The 22,001-nt window shown below is 39.8% G+C and overlaps 2 protein-coding genes and 1 long non-coding RNA gene across 5 annotated transcripts in view; 1 reads left to right on the top strand and 2 right to left on the bottom strand.

The window, feature by feature from the left end:
* MTRR (5-methyltetrahydrofolate-homocysteine methyltransferase reductase) overlaps positions 1-4,272 on the top strand; it is a 31,496-nt gene extending 27,224 nt beyond the window's left edge. For all 3 annotated transcript variants that reach the window (XR_009963247.1, XR_009963248.1, XM_062610862.1), the window contains one exon: positions 1,013-4,272. Coding sequence is in view for 1 of the 3 variants with exons in the window: in XM_062610862.1 (XP_062466846.1) it covers positions 1,013-1,157 (145 nt within the window). In the remaining 2 variants the exon portion in view is untranslated. The remainder of the gene's footprint in view (positions 1-1,012) is intronic.
* The window catches only part of SEMA5A (semaphorin 5A), an 844,194-nt gene that overhangs the window by 252,320 nt on the left and 569,873 nt on the right, over positions 1-22,001 (bottom strand). The window lies entirely within an intron of this gene.
* Positions 14,647-20,274, bottom strand: LOC134159635 (uncharacterized). Its single transcript, XR_009963222.1, has 3 exons — positions 20,159-20,274; positions 16,006-16,058; positions 14,647-14,968 (listed from the first exon to the last, which is right to left on the bottom strand). It is a non-coding gene; the product is annotated as an uncharacterized LOC134159635 (long non-coding RNA).

Genomic DNA, 22,001 nt, shown 5'->3' with positions numbered 1-22,001 from the left:
TTCCTCCCGGCTTCCCCTCCTCCCTGGCAGAGCATGAGACTCAGAAAGTCCTTGGTCAGAGTAAACATGACTTAGCAACAACTAAAAACATCGGTGTTATCAGCGCTGTTCCCAGGCTGAAAGACAAAACCACAGCACTGCACCAGCTACTAAGAAGGAGAAAAATCACTGCTACTGCTGAACCCGGGACACGATACTGAAAGTGCCTCCCTGGAATGCTAGAATTTTATAACTTTTTTCAATACTGTCTTGAAAGTGTAGCTTGTAATCACACCGATCTATGGTTGCTTTAGTCACTTATTATTTCTTTTTGATTTCTTAATAATAGGAGGTTTCAAGCTAATAGATTTCTCTTGAGAAAATGAGATATGAAAATTTGAGTACATGTGACTGAACTGCACAGCTGTGAGATAGCAGCAGTCTTCCAGGCTTGGGTGGGCCAGAATGCTAAATCTCAGTAATAGAATTAATTTGGAAGTTTTATTTGTGGCTGCTAGCTTACCTGAAGGTTTGGAATTTTTAGGAAGTTTGTTGATAAATTATCAAAACGTTTGATTATGAAACCCAGTGTTAGATTCTTCTGCAGGAATAAATTTGAGCAATGTGTATTAAAAATACCATTATTAATAAGGAATTTGGGTTTTTTTTGTTTTGTTATATTAGAACTGTATGGTGATATAATAATAAAAAATACTTCAGCAGGTCAAGTTCTCCCTAAAAGAAAAGTTATTCTGTGACATTTCAAGTAGGGTTCCAAGGGATTTTTTCTTACAAATTACAATATGCTGAAAACTTTGTAATGTTTGATTGAGAGAAACCCTTGTTGCTGTCAGTGCTCAGCTGTGTGAGAACTCAGTGAGAGTTTTGCTGTGCTATATGCAAGCTATATTTTTGGTTTGGATTTTTTAATGCCTCTTTCCCAGTATTATCTTGCCTCACCTCTGAAGCTGCTGATAAAACCAAAAATACACTACTATGCATTTTCCTAGTATATATCCTTTTTTTCTTTCAGAGATAAGAAGCACATGGCTGATGGTGTAAGTGATGCTGTAGTGGACATTTTAAGCATGGAAATGGAGGCTGACAAATTGGAAGCAATGAAGTTCCTGGCCACTCTTCGAGAAGCAAAACGATATTTGCAGGATGTATGGAGCTAAATATTTAGCATTTCCTATGCTTTTGTAAAACTGAAGATTTTGTTTCACCCATGCTTTTGATTAAAAGCTATTGTCAAAAGTGCTGTCTGTAGTGGCCCAAATCTTCATTTTCTCCACTGACCTTTCAAGCAGGAAGATAAACGTGTTTTAAATGACAGGAAACCAGGCTGCCTTTGGAATTGTATGGTGGTTTTTAACAATGTTGCATCATGGATTGTCTCAGTGCCTTGATTCCCTCATTTTAATGTCAGTTTAATGCAGAAAGTAAACACTTCTGCACTTGTACAAATATAATTGTATGTTTACATTTTGTCATTGCTTTTTTTTCCTATAATGTATGCATAAATAAGCTACAGAGTAAATACATTACACACTGATCTCTGCATCATCAAATTCATTACAGACTTGCCAGGACTGCCTCTGTAAACCGTTTTCTGCTCAACTTTGCGAATAGAATAGGAAAAGACTTTAAAACAAACAAAACACACACAAACACCAAAAAACACCCTTGGCTGATAAACTTTGCTTTTTACCTCAAGGGAACAGGGCAGAGTCAAGTTGTATGCTGTGCTTATTGAACCAGTTTCACACATCAACTCATCCTATTTTCGATTGCTCCTGGGGAACATGTAGTGTGTTGCTGATGGCATGGGTTTTTTTGGTAATTAAGCCCAAGGCCACTGGTTTTGGCCTAACTGCATTCCAGTTTTACTTTGGAACTAGAAATGGAGTCTGGAGGTCAGCTGAGGCCTGTTCGCACATGTGTGTGTGCATGAGGCAACTGGGGAGAGCAGGGATTCAGGGACAGCTACTGGGTGGACTGTGTGTCTAAGCCCAGCTACTGGTGGGATGGGCAGTGTATGTGCTCGTTGTTGGAATCCACTTTAATATGAGGGTAGTGAGGCTCTGGAAAAGTTGCCCAAGGGAGCTGTGGCTGTCCCATCCCTGGAAGTGTTCAAGGCCAGGTTTGAGAGGCCTTGAAGCAACCTGGTCTAGTGGAAGGTGTCCCTAACTGTGGCAGAGGGGTTGGAAATAGATGATCTTGAAGGTCACTTCCACCCAAATAGTCTATGATTCCATGTATGTATGTATATATTTCCCACCAGACCTTTAGCCTGGTCAGCTGGAGGGAGGGACAACTGGTTGGATCTGGGATCACTCCCAATTCAGGTGTAAATGTGTATACTGGGGAATGTCCTTGCCCTCAAAGAATGCAGTTTTAAATAAAATCCCAAGCCCACATTTGCCAAAAACTTGGTGTGTATCTGTTTGTTTGTTGTTTTTTTGTTTGGTTTCGTGCTTTGGTTTGTTTCATGCTTCATTACCTGGTATTTAGTGCATCCACTGTAACTGAAGATGAGGCCATGTATATTTTTCTACAGGTGAAGTCACACACAGATTTCGAAGTAGAGGTGTTGTGCCTGCTCCCTCTGCCCCGACTGCCCATGTGCATAGGGGTAAACAGAAATTCAGTGGAAGTCATAAACAATTTCTCACTCGTGTGACATCCTTTTTACTCTCCAGCTACTCTCAGTGTAGCTGTATGGCTGGTGATTAACACATCAGCTGCTGCAACCACGTCTTAAGCCACCATCTCTTAACCCACTATGGTGGGTTATAATGCCTTTTTTCCCAAACCGCTCCCTCTATCTGTGCCAGTCATGCTGGGTGTCTCAGCAGACAGCATCAGACGTGGCAGTACCTGCTGTGCCCTTAAGCAGATTCCAGCCCAGAGGTCTCTGAAGCCCAGGTTCTGTTTGGCTTATACACAGCAACATGCTGAAATCAGGTTGTGGGGCTTTGTTTGCTTCGTTTTTTTGACAAGGTGTATTTTTTGTTGTTCCTATCGGCTACATCCGCTGTTAGTTATTAGCTTCAGATATGTGGGACAAAAGGATTTTTCTCTTCCTTGCCCAACAAAAATATCCATGGAGCAGCCTATTTCTTCTGGAGGAAGTGTCTTCTTGTTACTATTCCAATATATTCAATGAAAAAAAAAAGATTGAATTTATGCTTGTTCTTTGCAGTCATTCATATTGCTGCATAGGGCAGAACATGTATGGAGTGCCAGTTAGTGTCATCTATGCATGTTTTATGTGGACTCTCCCACCAACAGTGGCTTACTGTGCCATTAGCTGTTGTAAATACTCTGAAAATCCAAATCTTTTTTTGAAACCATCCTTGTAAATGCTTCCCCAAAGGTTGTATTTTATGTTGCCTAATAGCAATTACTGTTACTAGGCAAAGATGGGTTGTTACATAAACCATACAGAAAACACACTGCATGTTTTAATTAAATGTTGCCATTTGCCTTACTAATAGTACTTCCCAGATGATAGTGTTTCTGTCGAGGGTAGAAATTGTTAAGTTCCATGCTTGGCTAAAGTAGTGTCCGTGCTGGATATGATCTCAGAAGCCTACACCTGAAGACTTTGTGCTTTTTAAAACCTTTGTCAATACCATGCCATAGACAATTTTAAATATACCTTACCCATAAATCCTCTGCTTGAATGGACAAATTCAGCTGCAGCTGTATATAATGCTGAATTCCCCTTAAATAACCATTTATAGTCAGTCCATTATTCTGTAGGTGATTCTTTTTAAAAGAAGAATAAAAGAACACCTATAGCAGGCAGTTATGAAATGACCTGTCTGAAGCTCAACTTTGAGCTTTAGGGATCACATGAAGTCATATGCTTGCAACTTTTATTTTCTATAAAGTAAATATGGGTATTCTCATTGTGTGTTTGTGCGTTTAGCAATTTGGTATGTTGGTGGCCTTGCAAAACCAATATATTAATGTCTCAGTTTCACTGGATGTCCCTTCTATAAAAGGGCCTGGGGTTGTTTTGCTCAGCTGTCATCCTGGGTCTCAAGCTGATGCAGCTTCAGATTTTTTCCTACTCTTTGAATGGAAACTTTATGCCTCCATCTGTCGATCTGTCTCACTCCTGTTACGCTTCATCTGAGTTGGGAAGACCAAAACTGAATCCAGTAATCCAGTTTCAGACATGACAGTGATTTTATAATAAATAACAGCAGAATATTTTCAGTGTTACTTTCTATTCTGTTTTGGGTTTGGGGATGTTGTGGAGAAATAAAAATGGAAGAACCACTTGTGCTGGCTGATGATTATAGGAAGATCATTACATTGCTGAAAGTTACGGTCTACAAACTCTGGTCAGTTATGGTGAATTGAGAGATGAATCTACATTGACAGAATGGTACGAGCAATTGATTTGGATCTGAAAATTGAGCTAGTAGATACAATGGTTTAATATAAGAGCTATGATTTTAATGAATCTTGAGTTGAAAAAAAAAGTGTAAATATAAAAAGCTGCTCAGTATTATTAGAGTTGCCCATCATAAGGAAATCAAAATACTTTTAAACCGACAGCAAAAGCAGTGTATCAATTCCTTTAGTCTCAGAACCGTATTCAAATATGTTTTATATTGAAAAAAAATCAGTTTCATACAAATGCAAATTACAGTCTTGAAAAGTTGATTCTGCACCACTACAAATTGCATTCACTTTCATTAGCATTTGAATAAATGCTGCATTTCTGGTGGAAAAGGTTTGTCGCATTGACAAAGCACTCAAAGCCAATTGTGCTGATTAAAAAAGAAAAGGTTCTATAGCAGGTTTGAAAAAAGCAGTTTTGTAAGGCTCCATCAGTCAGGGATATTCATTTCTAATCTGCTTTTAACTTTATTGCTTAGATGATGGATTGGTTTCCCTTAACTTTTTTTTAAATTCATTTTATTGTAACTTGCTAGGAGATCAGCGGGGCTGTTTGCAGTACTCCTCAATGGTGGGACAATGGCATTGTTTAGTTGTTTTTCAAGTGTTGGGAGAAAACCGTGTCAATCGCCCTTGACTTATGAACACAAACTAAAGCAGAATTAGGTGGCTATGACTGCTCAGCATTTTTGGGTGGGGCCAGATGTTGAAATAAGCACTTGTGCCTGGCTTGCAGAAACCGTTTTCTGTGTTTTTGTGTAAACCGCTCTGTCTCACAGTTAAATGCCAGATCCCTGCTTGTGGTTATTACAGACCACTACTTCTTAAGGCTACAATGTAGAATCATAGAATCAATTAGGTTGGAAAAGACCTTTAAGATCATCAAGTCCAACCATTATCCCAGGGCTGCTAAGTCCATCACTAAACCATGTCACAAAGAGCCTCATCTACATGGTTTGTGAGCACTTCCATGAACGGTGATTCCATCACTTCCCTGGGCAGCCTGTTCCAATGCCTGATCACCCTCTCTGTGAAGAAATTTTTTCTAATATCCAATGTAAACCTTCCCTGGTGCAGCTTGAGGCCGTTACCTCTTGCCCTATAGCTTGTTATTTGGGAGAAGAGACCAACCCCCACCTCACTACAACCTCCTTTCAGGTAGCTGTAGAGAGTGATAAGGTCCCCCCTGAGCCTTCTCCAGATTAAACAACCCCAGTTCCCTTAGCCATTCCTCATGAGACTTGTGCTTCAGACCCTTCACCAGCTTTTTTGCCCTTCTCTGGGCCTGCTCCAGCACCTCAATATCTCTCTTATAGTGAGCAGCCCAGAACTGAACACAAGAGTCAAGGTGTGGCCTCACAAGTGCTGAGTACAGGGAGATGATCATTGCCCTGCCTCTGCTGGCTACTCTACTTCTGATACAGGCCAGGACACTGTTGGCCTTCCTGGCTGCACCCTTTGGTGGGGACAGATTCCTGTAGCCCAGGCCACTCTATGTCACCAGCACTTCGTTCTCTGTGAAGATGAGAAAGGAGCAGTATAGGATCAGTCAGATAAACAGCCTGCGGTCTTGGAAGACACTGTTCTCAAGGCAGAATCTCTTTCCCCTTTTTGTTTATTTCCCCTCCCACATGATGGGAGGGGGTGGCATTTGGGGCCAGTGGAAGTAAATGTTTTGTTTTTCCTTGCATAAGAACAGCTGGAGCAAACACAGGAGAAGGAGATAGGGATCCTGTAACATTTTTTAATATAGATGGTTTGATGTCCAAGAATTTCACACAGGTTGGGTTTTGAAACATCTGTTCCTCTGAGAAGTAGAACACACTGGTTTATTTTATTTTTGTAAAATTCTTAAACAAAAAGCTGATTGCTAAATAGAAAAGGCAGTGTTTCTTTGCTAATGCACAAGTTAAGGCTCTTAGAGTTTTACACAAGGAGAGTATTGCATTTTAAGGTAAATGGAAACATTTTTCATGTTTGTAAAACTTCCTGCAACCATCAGTTCACAACTCTTAGGAACTGGGGGTAATAATTCTTTCAGCAGTTTAATTGTTTTGCTTTTTCTTTTTTTAATGGGTTGTGTAAAACATCTTTTTTTCCTTCATACATATGCATGTATGTTTATCTAAATATAAAGACATGTATCTATTCATTGCCAAGGTCTTAATTTATTTTTTGTCCTTGCTTTATAGGTTATATTTTGAAACACCTGTCTGGATAACCATGTCCTTCAGTTTACACAGCTGTATTTTGCTATTAAAATATATGTAGCTCTTTATTCAGAAAATGCTAAACGGTCGTTCCCTCCATTCAGCACTACCAGAAGAACAGAAGACTTCCCTTGCTTTTTCACTTTGAAGAGGGGAAGAACCTTATGAGTTCACAAATGGTAAATAAAAAAAAGGCATAAATCTGTAAACTGCTGTACTGAGTGTGCTGGAGGAAAGCAAACATCATTCCTGTCTTCAAGACGGACCAGAAGGAAGATCTGGATAACTTCAAGCTGGTCAGGTTCGTCTTCATCCTTGTGAAGGTGATGGAGCAAATTCTCCTGGAAACTGTTTCCAAGGGCAGTGATGTGAATTAGTCATCATGGATAATGAGTGCCTGCCCAACGTGGTAGCCTTCTAAAATAAGAAGGCTGATTGCTGGATCAGGTAAAAGCAGTGGATGTCATTTGATTTCAGCTGTAGTGAGGCTTTCAACACTGTCTTACTGACGAAATACAGACTAAAGAAGTGGACAGCGAGGTGGATGGAAAACTGACGGAACTGCTGGTCTTCAGTGGCTGTGATTAGCTCAGCTGAATTCCAGTCACCAGTGGTGTGCCTCAGGGGACTATACTGGGTCCAGTCCTGTTTAACATCTTCATTAATGACCTGGATGACAGGGGCAGAGTGCACCCTCAGCGAGTTGGCAGATGGCACAGAGTAGGGGATACAGTTGTGTTTGACAGTCAAGATGAATGTGTTGCCTTTTAGAAGGACCCTGACAGCCTAGAGCACAGAGCCAACAGAAAACTCACTTTCAAGTGCTTGTCTTCAAGTAGACTGCTGGCACCTCTCTTACATGAAGCATCGTTTCCTGCAGATAGAAGGCATCTGACTTGAGCTTCAGACAATGAAAAAGATACTTCCCAAGGAAGCCTGCACATGAAGAGGAAGTCCTGTAGAGATTACTCAAAGCTTGCATGTTAGGGAGTTTGAGGTGTTCGTTGATGGCTCTGATATTTACATCGTTATGGAATGGTTTATGGTCTGCTTTTTTTTTCCCTGACACTTAATGCTTTCTGAAATATTCAGTGTTACACATACTAAGAAGGGGCAGAGATTTCCTACACCACTGCTGCAGATTACCCAGTAGAGCTGTTTCCCTTTCCTTGATGTTTACATTTAAAATTATCATATTTGTTTCCTCATAAAAATTTATGTCAAAGTTCAACAATATTTTTCTTTTTTAAGATTTTCAGCAGCATCTTAGGTGCTGCTTTGTGACTACATTTTATTTGTGTTTGTGCTTCTTTTTAGGCCAAATGCAGATTAACCTCCTGAAAGAAAAAGCTGAAGTCATGGTACGAACTTCTGCAATTCAGTACATCTGGGCAAGTTCATCCTCAGCAGAGATAAATTAAAAACAAACTGGTTGATTCACTGTGAGTCAGACTGCAAAAAGGGCGCATATGGGCTTCAGAAAGACAAAGTATACATTCCAGGTGGCCTAATAAACTAAATTTTGGGTTATATTTTTAATGTTAGGCCTGTGCAAATAATGATAGCACTGTTTTTTTTTAGTCATTTATTGAGGTTCTGCAGCACTGGAGAATAGTCAGCTTTGATCTGGGCAGAGATACAGGTAATTGTGAGCTTCAGATGATCACTTACATTTTTAATGCATCTGAAGTGAGTGGTTAATACTCACTTGTAATGTTGATATGCAGAGTGGAGAAATCTGAGAGTCTTAAGTAGAAAGTACACATTAATGTATGGCTAAGCCTACCAGGGCTAACTCACAATGCCCTGCATTGAAATAAAGGACTCCGATTTTGAATGCGTGTGCTCCTGTCCATGACAGACTCTGTAAATTCTTGTACTTATGACCTAGTAATGGCTGAATAATGAACTGTTTCACAAGTTGCATGTCATCACCTTGTATGTACAGCATGCCAATCCATGTTTTATCATATACAATAACATAGTCATTACATTGTTAGGACTTCTGGTACATTTTGCCAAAGATCTCTGTGAAATTCTTACCGCCCTCACTGATGAGTTATGGTTACTTGGGGCAACACAGTTGCTGTAAATTATTTTCTCATTAAACTTCGTAAAATCCGTAAGAATATATAATTCTTGTTAAATAACTAGGTTTCAGATTCTGTATAGCGCTGAGTATAAATGTGAAGCGCTGTCGAGGTGTTTCAAGTCTTATAGTATTATACACATTTTGATTTAACTATCTCATGTCTTACAATCCTCTATCGTCACCTTGCACAAACCACCTCCTTGACTCTTAATTCTCATATCATAGTTTTGTGTCAATTCCTTCTGATTTTATGGAAAAGATGGACTAAAGAGGTCTTTTCAATGATGTAACTGAGTGGGACCTTTGAAAAGATTAGCTAATTTCTCTATTTTCTTCTTTTCTTTCTTGCTTCTTTGTTCTTGCACCTTCAGGTATACACTTCTGTCATCTGCTTATCCTCTTTTGCAGATACATGTATTCCTTTGATAACTTTTCCTCTCTCCTCTGCATACACTTGTGGCTGTGTTTCTCATGCCTAAAGGTATCCTGTTGGCAGGTTTTGAACTTATCTACTTCCAAAGCTGATTCTGCTGTCCTGAAGGTATCTCATGTTTTCCATGCCTTTTTCTGCTTCATGACAATGATTCCAATGGCAGCATCTAGGTTGAAATTCTGTCTTTTCTCTTGACGAGGTCTGGGACCTCTCTTGCAATAAAGTGTAAAGAAGCATATAGAAATGGCTGAAAGCCGTGAGTCAGCAATGGAAAACTTTTTCCTACCTCTTGCAGTGTATTTCAGAAATGATTGGTATAAACCCCCATTTTTTTTATAGGACAGATATTTTATTTGTCCCTTAAGGAATTGATTCTGTGTCTCTAAAGTCATAGCAGGGAATTTCTGCAAATTCTGGGTTTTCTTCTACAGAGGGTATGCCCTTCTTTTTCTCTGATAGACTATTCAGAATAGAGAGAGAGAGAAAAATACTGTTTTCTCTAACACTGACACTGGTGAACTCCTAGTGAATATGATGCAAATAGCCATGTCATCCTTTGGGTTTATTGAATTTCAGGTTCAAAAAATCTCCTGACAAAGGAAACAAAAAATATACATGAGTACTATACATGCCCCCAGCACTGGTTGTGTGCAAGATGACAGAAAAAAAGTGGACATCCTCTTTTCCCTGTCTTATCATCATCCAGGCAGGGTGTTTGTGTATGGAAATCAGCTGCTGGCAAGCCAGCAAATAAGTAATCAGTGATCAATACAGTATATGCAGATTTTTTTTTTTGCTGTAAATCTGCCCATGGTATATGCATCAGCCTTGTTTTTTAAGAAAGCAGAAGGATCACTAGAGTGGAAATAATGTATCTGAAGAGTGAGGATGTTCATTTTCAGTATACTTCATTTTCATTGTCAGATTTTTGCCTCCTTGCTGCATGCTGGGATTGAGAAGTTTTCTTGACAGGGCACCTGTGATCCATTGCTTACGTCATGCAGAGTAAACACAGCATCTTTCTTGAGACAGACTGCCCAGTTTATCTCTGCTAGCAAACTGTAGTAGAGAAATACGATAAAGGCAGTTCTACCACAGGTGGACTTGATTTCTGAGGATGCAGAGAATGCTTGCACTGCTGGGGACTCTGCTGTTTTGCGATCAGCTTTAATTTGCAACTGAAGTTAGATAAAAATTCCACCAAAGTCAGCAGTATGGGAAATGTGCTGAACTAACATAGTCAATCATCTGCTTTGAAGGGTGAGTGCTTTCTGGCCAACTTACATTCCTGGTGAGCTAATGTTTTAGAGAGTGGCATGCACATCTACCTTCAGTGAATTTGTTGACCTCTCTGAGGGAGTGAGTTTGTCCCCAGGTTGCATGCTACTGAGTATATCGACAGTAGCCTCCTGTGCTCCTCAAACACTCTTGCCCTGTTACAGGAAAACGCCAGGACTCATCTCTCATTGCAGGTCATTGGGCAGCTGCAGTGCTAGAGAATACGTTTTGATGGTGTTTATAATACTTACCTTGTTTAAGGTGGGGAAGGATGAAAAGAGAAAATGCTTTTGGAAATGGCAGCCTGGGTGACGTTAAAAGGAGTTGTCTGACATTATCTTGTAGAAAGAATCTAAGGATAGCACAGATTTACTAGGGGAAAAAACATCTAATTGCTTTATAGGAAATTGTTACTCAAATAAGGCAAAATATGGTGCTATATTGAAATAAACAGGGATGGAACTTCTGACCAAATAATGTTGTTAATCAGCAGAAATCTGTGGTTGGGCATCGATATGGAGTTCTTAAATTAGAGACTGTGGGTGGATGGCACAGTCTTTCTGTAACCCACATCTTTTATGTGTGAAATCATCAGTCAAAACATCATCATGTTAAGGGTGAAGCATAAAAGAAATCTATTGTGTCTTTATTTCAGATGATCAAACACATTATTTGCAGTGTCCCACCCTCATTGTGTCACAGGGAATCATTACTGATATGATCCACTGTCATCTGCTGTGTTCTGGTCTAGCTAATGCCTGACATGTGTTTCTGCATTTTTCTTACAGTCAGTCTGTTTCACTTCCCAGAGAAAGAATACAAGAGCTATAGATAGGGTTGGGTTCTTTTTTTGGTTTTGTGGCTGTATTCTTTGTACTATTCCTGCTCATGTGGACATGCCTCAATAACATTGGTACCATACAAACAGAGAATGCATATAAAGAGGTACCTGCTGTGATGACCTTTGTAAAGAGAAAGTATTGTGTCAATGTTGAGAAGTAAATAAAAGATTACTGTAAAATAAGAAAGTAGGAGAGAAAACAAAATGAGTCTGACCATTGATTTAAGTTCAGAACAATTTTAGAGGAGCTGAAAATGATTGCAAAGCTTAGAGACTGTTTAACAAATTAACACCAAGCACTTCTATTTATCATTTTTGGCTCATAGAATTAGCTTCATTTCAGAAGCAATGACAGATAGATTTCTTGATTTATGATACATTTCGGCTGAGGCTTGAAGCACTCTTAAAACCCTTGTAGCAAAAATCTTTTCTATTGACCTATGGGAGTTCTATTGATCTCCAAAAAAAGGCAAGGCAAGTTCCTATGGGAACTCCTATGGGAGTTCTATTGATCTCCTCAAAAGGCAAGCCACAAAATCACATCTTACAAAAGACAGTCATCAATCTTCATACTCTGTTTCATTTTCTTTTTAAGACATAATCTTTCACAGTGAAACTGCTCTTAATAAGATGTTCAAAAAGCCCCAAACCCACCAATGAGTTTAAAAATGTTTTTAAAGCAGCAACTTCATTTTCAAAACTGGTGGTTTTGTTCCAAGCTTGGATCTATGCTTCTTTGTGTCACTTAACTGTAGTGTTTTAAGTTTTAGTCAACTGCAGTGGCTAAGTGGTCAGTGAGAGATTTTGGGAGCTGGACTCCTGGGCCTGGCTGAGCTTTAGTTTAGGGAAACCTTTATGAATATTGGTGCTTCTGCTCTCTTGAATACAGAAACATGTCCAAACTTGGCAGGATTTTTCAAGTATGCTTAATTATTTATACTTCAAATTGTCTTGGATGCATTTAGAAAGTTGGCCCTGTCCTTACCATTTTAACATTTGAATTTATTTGATTATCTTTTATTCTCTTTCTTTTCCCACTCACTATTTTTCTTTGCTTTGCTGTAGTATTTATATGTATGTTATATTTATTTTTCAGCAATAAACAACAAAGGAAAACATAGGCCATTCTTGTCAGAATGGTATCAAGAAAGCCAAAGGTCATGAGGAGTTAACACTTAAATATTGTCCTTCAGCACAGATAGTCAGATCATGTTTGTGGTGAGATGACTGAGATATACTGCTTAGATGTCTACATTCTTGGGTGTTCTGCTGGATTGTATAGATATGCTTCTGCTGGAGCCATCAGTATTGTCAGATTTGAATTCTTGATGGTTTCCAGTTGGACATGCTCCTTGAGCACAGGCTCACATCTGTACATCTGCACTTTCAGTGAGAGAGGTCATGATTCCCATGTATATATTCCCAAATTTTCATTTCCCCATCTCAGAGGATGCTGATTCTTCTGCAATTCTGGGACATTACATTCCATCAGAATTGGGAAATGATGTTGTGTGAGAGGTTTGCAATCTAGTGGATCTCTTTCAACCTGAGGCTGTGGGCAAGGAAAACTACCACTGTAAGTGGAGCATGTCAAGTGCTGCATTGGATCAGGTGTGCAGAGCAGTGCTGGAATCTCTGTTGTTGGGGATTTGTGAAATGTGCCTGGATTGGACCTTAAGCAACCCAATCTAGTCCTGGAAGTTAGCCACATCTGGAGCAGAGTAAGGGCTTACATGTCAGAGATTGCTTTCAGCCTAAATTCTTCAATGATCCTATGAGATGATGTCCTGGGTTCAGCAGTAGCAGTCATGTTTTTCCTTTGTGCTAGCTGGTGCAGTGTTGTGTTTCGACTTCCAGCCTGAGAACAGTGTTGGTGAAGTCGATGTTTTCAGTTGTTGCTAAGTGATGTTTACCCTGACCAAGGACTTTGTGAGGCTCATGCTCTGCCAGGGAGGAGGGGAAGCTGTGAGGAAGCAGAGATGGGGCGCCTGACCCAGGCTAGCCAGGGAGGTATTCCATACCACAGCACGTCATGGCCGGGGTGGGGGGTAACTGGGAGTTACCAGGAAGGACACGGGCTTCTGGGTGGGACTCGTTTCCTGGCCGGTGGTATCGTATTCTCTTCCCTTGTTATTTTCCCTTATCATTGTTGTAGTTGGTGGTAGCAGTGGTGATTTGTGTTGTACATTGGTTGCTGGACTGTTCTTGTCTCAACCCGTAGGAGTTGCACTCTTTCGATCCTCCTCCCCGTTCCTCCGGGAGCGGGGAAGGGGAGAGCCCCGGTGGGGGGGGGGACACGGACCTCGATTGTTGTCAGCTCGGCACCACTCACTGGGAGTGAGTGAACAAGTTACCTGACTGGGTTTAAACCATGACAGTTCATCAAGTCTAATCACATGAGGCTAAATGCAAAGCACAGTTATCTGTATGCATTCGTGTACCCAAACAGGAAAGAAAATAAACAAACCATCTTCCTGCAGCTGTGAGAGTTAAAAAAAATCCATTGGCAAATAGCAATACTTCATGATAAAGACAGTTACGGCTAAGAGATAATGTAGGTGTCGAGAAGATATGCATGACTGAGCATATTTCCTATCAACTGTCATCACTGCTGGGTGGGGGGCACTGGTCAAGGCTGACTAAGATGACTCTGTCAGAAGTTTCAGGAGTGTAACTCCCAAAGTGATGAGTAGAAGCACCATGCATGACACTGCTGTTTCAGACAACTGCAGCATCTGTTTTTCGTATCAAGTCTTTTTCATTCTTCTATACTTTGAGTCCATTTCCATTATCAGTTACATGGAAATGTAGAAATACTGTTCAAAGTTTTTTTGCAGTGTGGTACTGCACCACACTGGGACTTTTTGTAAGTTCATTCTTTGGTCTTGAAAAGTTTGTATATGTAATTGCGTACTTTGATTTTGGTCTGTATTTCCCCAGTGCACAGGGGTTTAGTGAATTCAAATGATTAACAAATACTGGCAGTCAGGTCTTTTTTTTTTTTTATCAGCATGCCTGCCAAGTGTTAGCAGGATTCAATTTAAAAAGATTGAGATAATGATCTCTCTCCTTATAGCATGTTACTTTGTCTGGCCTGTACAGCCCATTTTTCTCTCAGACAGTCAAGTTACGCAACATGGAAGCTTTTAAAGCATATAGATAAATAGCAAAATCCTAACACTGACTGATTTCTTTGTACCTGTGTCAAATCTAACTTTGAAAAAATATTCTTGCATTTAAATGGGTAAGTGCAAATTTTTCGTTACATTTCTGTTAAAAGTGTGTGCTAATGGGAAAATGATAGGCTTCATTGCCTTCAAATTTGAATTGTAGTAAAAATGAACTGCGAAAACAGTTTGATTTTATATTATAAAAATAACAAAAATTAGCTTGATTTTATGATATATTTTCATGTAATTCCTTTATATTTGTAGCTACAGTACAGTAAAATAGTTCATCACTTTTACGGAGGCTTTTGCTTTAGTGTCCAGAAGATATTATCTCACAATATGATCTTCTAGAACTACTCAGAGGTGTTTAAACCAGTGACTCCCTTTCTGACTCTTTTTTTTCCATTATGAAAGTAAGGCAGTGTTGGGAATTCTTGGTTGGAAGGTCTCCTCTGTAGGTTTCGTGTTCATCCTCCTGCTCAGAGCACTACTGCCACCAGCGCTACTCAGATAAACTGTGGCACTGTTCAGCTGTCGTGAAAATTGCTATGCGTAGAAAAGGATATATATGTATACATACATCAGTATAACTTTTTAAAGTTTAGTTTTCTGTTTCAAGTTCTAAAACTATTACAATTATGCAGAAAGAATTATGAGAGTGGAAGATGGTCTCTAATAAATTCTGGTTTAGTTGTCTTAAGTTTCTCAACTTTGCTGGTGGTCTTCTACTGAATTGTTTAGGATCTATTCTAAATCCTTTTGAAATCAGCAAGCACCAGGGGAATAGAGCAGGCCTGAGTGCTGTCACAGACACTGGCTTTAGGATCAGTGGAAATTTGCCACACAGATACATTTCTATCACAGTGTGCTGATGCACTGAAGGTGAAACACTCTGTGGAAATGTGTCAACACTGATGAAGCTTTCAAAGAATGTTAAATACGTAGATCTACTTTACAACAGCTGTAAAATCAATATAAAGGGTGAGAGGAGATGCTTTCCTGCTGTTTGTGGTGTTCTGCCTCTTCTCAGGTGCGCAGGTATGGAATAAACAATGTAAAAGTTGTGTAAGGTGGGATGTGGAAAGAACCTTGAGTATATTAAACTGGGCAGGATATAGGTGTGATTTTGGGCAGAGCATAATTATAAGCTTTTGAAAAAGGAAGCATTTTTGAACATAAAGGCAAAGTGGGCTTTATGGTATGTTATTTATTTAATAAAAAAATGATGAGGTAAATTAATTTATAAAAGTCTGTATATTTGAATGTGTCTATACTACTTACTAGATGGGATTTCTTGCTTGTCTTACCAATAACAGGAAGAGAGATTCATGACTGAAGATCTCAATATATGATTTAACTTCTATATTTTAAATAGTTAACCATCTCTGAGGAACTTGATTTATGTGCAGAGCTGGTCTTGAAAGTATTGCTTATTCTGAGGGAACAATCTTTTTTTCATGTCTATTGTATTTGTCTCCTGACTTTCATCTCTTGTCGGCCAGTATTAGCTTACATTTTGTAGTATCCTGTTGTTACTATGTACCGGTGTTTTTCCTGCATGATAATACATTTTCTCTACTTACAAGAATTGTTGGAGCACAGTAATTGTTGGATAATAAACAACTGTTGTCATCTGCTAGAAAGAACAGAAAAGTAGAGTAAGGATGGTGGTACGGTAACTGCCCCTTTTACTCCACCATAAAGCGGAAAATAGTAAGTCGGTCAAGTGAAGCTTTTGAAATGGAAAGGATGAAACTTTATTTTTTTAATAACATGGAAGGAAGCTGCCAATGAATTGTGTAACAGCCTGTTTTCAGCATGTCAGCACTTGCAAACTTGTTTCTGCTATCAGAACAATGTGATTTTCTTGGTTGATCTCTTCACTTAGGTAGTGAAACAAATTTTCTAGGCTAGCTAAAGGCAGGCCTCTTTTAAGTCATTGGGATGCTTTCTTGTAAAATTTCAGTTTACCCCTGGTTCTCTCTTTCTCAGTAGATTTCTTTGCAGGTTGTCATACCATATTATCTGAAATGGTTTACAGGGTAACCACACCAGAAAGTAACAAAGAATCTGTGGCTGCAGTTACAGGCAGAGGTATGGGTTCTTACCCACATCAGAAGGACTAAAATGACACTCGTAACCTTCTGGGGAGTAGTCAGCATAGATTTATGAAGGGGAGATGATATCTGAACAACCTGACAGACTTCCACAATGAGATGACTGGCTTGGCAGATGAAGGGAGGGCAGTTGATGTTGTTTAGCTTGAGTTTAGAAAGGCTTTCAACACTGCCTCCTATAAGATCTCTCTTAGACAACCTGAAGAAACGTAGTCTGGAGTAATAGACAGTGATTGAAAACTAGCTGAACTTCTGGGCTCAGACAGTTGCCATCAGCAGCATGAAACCTAGCTGGAGTCAAGCCACTAATGGTGTTCCCCAGGGGCCAGTACTGGGGCCAGTCCTGCTGTCCTGGGTTCAGCAGTAGCAGTCATTTTTCTCCTTCTTGGTAGCTGGTGCAGTGCAGTGTTTTGACTTTCAGCTCGGGAACAGAGCTGATAACAATGGTGTTCTGGTTTGGCCAAGGACTTTGTGAGCCTCATGCTCTGCCAGGGAAGAGTGAAAGCCGGGAGGAAGCAGAGGCAGGACACCTGACCCAAGCTAGCCGAAGAGGTATTCCATATCACAGCACATCATGCCCAGGATGTAACTGGGAGTTAGCCGGAAGGGCTGGTAGACTGTGGGGTTGGAGGAGGTATGGGTCAGTGCTTGGTCAGGCTGGGGGGGGTGGGGGCGAGTTATCGGTCAGCTGGTGATGAGGTGTTGCATTCTCTTCCCTTGTTATTTCCTTTATCATTATTATCATTGGTGGTAGCAGTAGTGATTTGTGTTATACTTTAGTTACTAAACTGTTCTTATCTCAACCTGTGGGTTCTTATCTCTCCCACTGGGAGTAGGGCGGGGGAAAGAAGGGCGGGGGGGGGGGGGGGGGGGGGGGGGGGGGGGGGTGTGAGGGTTTAAACCAGTTGCCTGACTGGGTTTAAAAGACGACACCTGCTTAATGTCATTAGGTTAGTGGTTAATTAGCAAGATGAATGTAGTGCCTTTCACAGGGACACTGACAGTCTGGAGTGTGGAGCCAGCAGGAATCTCCTGAAGTTTAGTGAAGGGGAGCGCCTAGTATTGCACATGGGAGGAATAACCTTATGAAGTTAGCAGCAGAAATGCAAAGTCCTCAGCAATGGGAGAAACAACCTATGCAGCAGCAGCTGCTTGCCAGGGGCTCTGAAGAAGAGGACTCAAGAGTCCTGGTAGACAAGAAGTTGAAAATGAGCCAGCAGTGTCCCCTTGCCATAGAGGGCCAACATTGTCCTAGGCTGAGTCAGTAAAGGTGTTTCAAGAAGATCAGGGAAAAAGCACCCCTCAGCTCAGCACTGGTGAGACCCATCTGGTCTGCTGTGCTTAGTTCTGGGCTCCCCAGTGCAAGAATGGTATGGACATACTGTAGCATGTTCAGCAAAGGGCCACAGAGATGGTTAAGGAATTGGAGCATGTGTCATAATAATGATTTAAAAAAAATAACTTATTTACAGAATATTTTTGTTATTTTATTATAATAACTTTTACTATTTTTATTAGTTGCTTTGATTTTTATTTACTTTCTAATTTCACTTACAAAATATATTTTCTTATGTAAAAGAATAACATTTCAAGCTGAAAAAAGAGAGTAAGTAGAAATAAGTGATTTTTTTTTTTTCTAACCTGTTTTCTTTTGAGCACTGATTTGGCTGAGAAGTGTGTTATTGCCTCTTTCTTAATTCTAAAATTAGTGAAAGATTTCAATGTTTTGGAAAGTGAAGGGGCTGGCGTGACCTACCAACTCCCATCGCACAATTTCTAAAACCTGAGATTTTTAGATTAAAACATACATTTCAATTTTAGATTAGAAAAATGCAGCCTGAAGCTGTATGGCATTTATTACACCAAGAATAAACATATAATAAAATAATTATGAAAGGGAATGTTTAATTTTTGTGATATGTAGTTTAAGTCCAATTTTAAATCATATAAATATAATTAATTCCTTCGGTTGCCTGTGTTGGAAAAGCATTTCAGGAAAAGATGGGGGACAGGCAGGAAGCTGAGAGGTGTAGTCCTCTTAAATGTACTTTCCACACTAAGCCAATAAACTCTAAGTTTGTTGTGCCCTAAAGCCAAAAGTTCCTTGTCTTTTTAACTTTGCCTCAGACAGCAGCTAAAAAGGAGCAGCACAATTGTAAAACAAAGGATCCCACAGGCAAATCTCAGGCGTATCAAAAGTAACTCCTTGGCCTCCCCTGTCCCACCAAGCTAAACAAAGCTTAGTGACCCATTTCTGGCAATGCTCACTGTCTGAAGGTCACAGTCTACTGGCAATGTTTGAATTTAAAGTTCCTAACATAAATGATTTATAAACTGTATGAACAACCTTTTCCTAAAGAAACAATCTGTTTTGTCCATTTGTGATGAATTGCTGCAAACTGGCAGCTTACAATTGCATGTTTATCTAAACGATGCAAAATTAAAGTGCCATCGGAGATCTCTTAAGTGCTAGAAACACTTGATATGGTACAAAAGGAGCTGGAAGGAAAGAAGGGATCCCCTCCAGGACCCCCAGCCAGTCACTATAGGGTGAGTATTTAGGAACTGCAGCTGAGCTGTGAAATGCCAGCATTTTCAGCTCAATTCCCCTCCCAATACACTACTTGAGTCTGTTCGTCTTTCTAACTTTCACACAAGTAATTATTAATTTTTTTTTGAGTGAATTGATCCCAGATAGTCAGACCTCAGGACAGCAAGAAAAAACACACAGGTCTGCATTTGATTATACATCATCTTAGTGTTTAAATGTTGGCTGAATTGTTTCAGAAGTGTTAGAAGGGCACAAATGGTGCACAAGGAGAAGATACGAAGCAAAAATAGAAACATCACAAGAGGATGAGTGTATGGAAAAGAGACAGCAGAACTCTTTGTCTCAGGCTGTTACTGACTTATTTGTGTAAACCTATACCTCATATGTTCTTAATTTCCAGGAAAGGTGGTATTTATCTTAGCAGTGTCTCCAGTAATCAGCTGATCAGAAGAAGATTACGGTTACTGCCAAAGCTTGCCTCTAAGAATGCGAGACCCATGTGTGAAATCCCATCACACTGACTTCTTACAAAGGCAGCAGCCAGTCTTAGCCAAACACATAACAAAAAGGAGGTCATCAACACCGTGATACCCAAACTGACTTCTCATTAGTTACCCAGTGTTCTGTAATCCTGTAAATGGCTTTTCTCTCTCTTAACGATATATATGAAATTGAGTGTCCTGCTGCAGAAAACATCACAGATTCTTCATTCCTGTATATTTTCCTCCTCATTTTAGCCTCTCTTTAGTTGTATTTGGCTAGAGATCAATCTAAATAAAAATCTGAGCAGATTAAATACAGTACTTGCTTTAACATCTCTTGTCCTCATATGAAAAGGTAAAATCAGAAAATAAGATCTGACCTGTTTAACACTTGACATTATTGAAATCTAGGAAACTAGAGTGTGAAAGTGAAGAACCTGAAATACCTTCTTTCTTTCAAGTATCACTAAAAAGGAAAGCCTCCACTAATTGTTTCTACATAAACCCAAAGCTCTTCTCAGACCTGCCTGGAGAGAAATACTGCATTTTGCTCTTTTTCTCTAGTTCTCATTACTGCTGCATTCACTGCCTTATCCATGAGAGCTCCAAAGTCACAGATGCCAGCCTGGGTGCTGTTGCCTGTGACAAAACAGGTAAAGCCCAGGTTGCATCTGCCTTGGTTGTCTCCTGGTCTCTTTGTCAGTCTGGAAGGTCCCACCAGGCACATGGTTGCTATGGTGACATTGGAAGGCCCTTCTGACAGAACACTCCAGAGACGAGGTCACTAGCCTGACCGGATACCATCACTGGTGGCCCCTCTCCTTGGTTACAGCCTGATGGATAATATTGCTGCACAATGATCCCCACATTCAACTGCTCTCAGATATACATTTTTATACTTCTCCCTAATGCCACACCTTTTCCAGTTTTTCTTAGCCTGCTCTCTCATATTTTCCTGGAGAAAATTACTGCAGCTGGTTATGCTTTACTTCATGAGCACAGTTTCTTCTGTGCTACTTTTTCACATCCGGCCCACAGGTAATGAAGTTAAAGAAGCACAAAAGGAAAGGAAGATGGAGATCTCAGTATCAAAGTAGAAACTGTTGCAGAAAAGGCTGGAGTATTGTATATAAATGAAATCCATAAAACTAGCTTCACCCATGTACCACTTTTTTCATAGGTGATCTCTTTGTTGTTGGAGACAGTCTAGTTTACTTGGTACTTTCATGAGAGAATTTCCCAGTCTGAGAATTTACTATTTAAAAATGGAAAATTCCTCCCATTTAATTTTGCATACAGATGTTTTCCTCCTTTTATCTAAATTAATAATTCATTTGAATGAATTTTTTGGAATAATCTTATCCTCACATGCAGAGACTTTATCAAAGTACAATGTGTATTTGTATTAATGGGATGATTTACTGGGAGCATATTCTGTTCAGTGCCAGTGTTCTCTATCTCCAGTGATTATTTCTGTCATCACATGTTTTATTTATTTATTTTTTGGCTGAACTTTCGTAGGTATTGCCTTTCACTAATAAGAATCAGTCAGGAAAATTGTGACTTGCAAATTGTATGTTCCGTCAGTACCTCCAAGCCATCAACTGTTATGATGAGTACAGAGAAAACGTGAAAGAATGGCCTTGTAAGTAAGGTTTTTGTACAGGATTCAGAAAATCTGTGATAATTTGTGGTTCTGCCACACAGTTCTTATGTAGCCTCTGGAGAATTGTGTAGGTTCAGAATCCAAGCTGTATAAAAACGGTAATGATAATTCCTCCACTTTGAATTTACCTTGCTCTTGCATTACACCTTTTTCAGAAAATGCTATAACTTTTACTGCATTTACATGAAGGCTCGAAGAGTGGTCTGTGGGCTCCTTTGGGTCCACAATAACACAAGTAATGTGTTAGGAGCAACAAATCATCCCTCTTTTGGCATATGTTCCGCGGAAAATAATAGGTGGGCTTGCTGTGACTTACCCTGAAGGCATGGCATTAATGTGTTGTAGTCACACATGCTAGTTCTAATTTCCTATCATTTATCACGAGGATGGCTCTAAAAATCAATAAAGAAAACATTTCTCCATCAGACTCAATTGCCCATAAATATAGGTGAAATAGATTTATGTCTGACTTAGCAATGCTTTCTTAACCCTTTGTCAGGGGCAATGTGCTGTCCCTAGAACCAGGGCAATGCAGTAAGCGCATGGACTGAGTGCAAGGCTGAAACACGTCCCTGGTGCACCAGTCAAAAGAGAGTGCCTACCAGGTTTACCTACGTTTCATTAAAATAATGTCAGAAATCCATGTTGTTAAAATTATGAGGTTCATTAAGAATTATATGGAATTCCTCCAGAAAGGAAGGGATCTTATATCTACTTGTACCAACTTCATCTGATGCTTCAGAATGAAACTGAGTCAGATTCC

Source organism: Pezoporus occidentalis, unplaced genomic scaffold (assembly GCF_034315485.1).
Source record: "Pezoporus occidentalis ecotype Australia unplaced genomic scaffold, CSIRO_AGI_Poc_V1 ctg15, whole genome shotgun sequence".
Classification (NCBI taxonomy): Eukaryota; Metazoa; Chordata; class Aves; order Psittaciformes; family Psittacidae; genus Pezoporus; species Pezoporus occidentalis.
The sequence above is the reverse complement of the archived record's forward strand: the minus strand, read 5'-3'. Positions and strand labels throughout refer to the sequence as shown.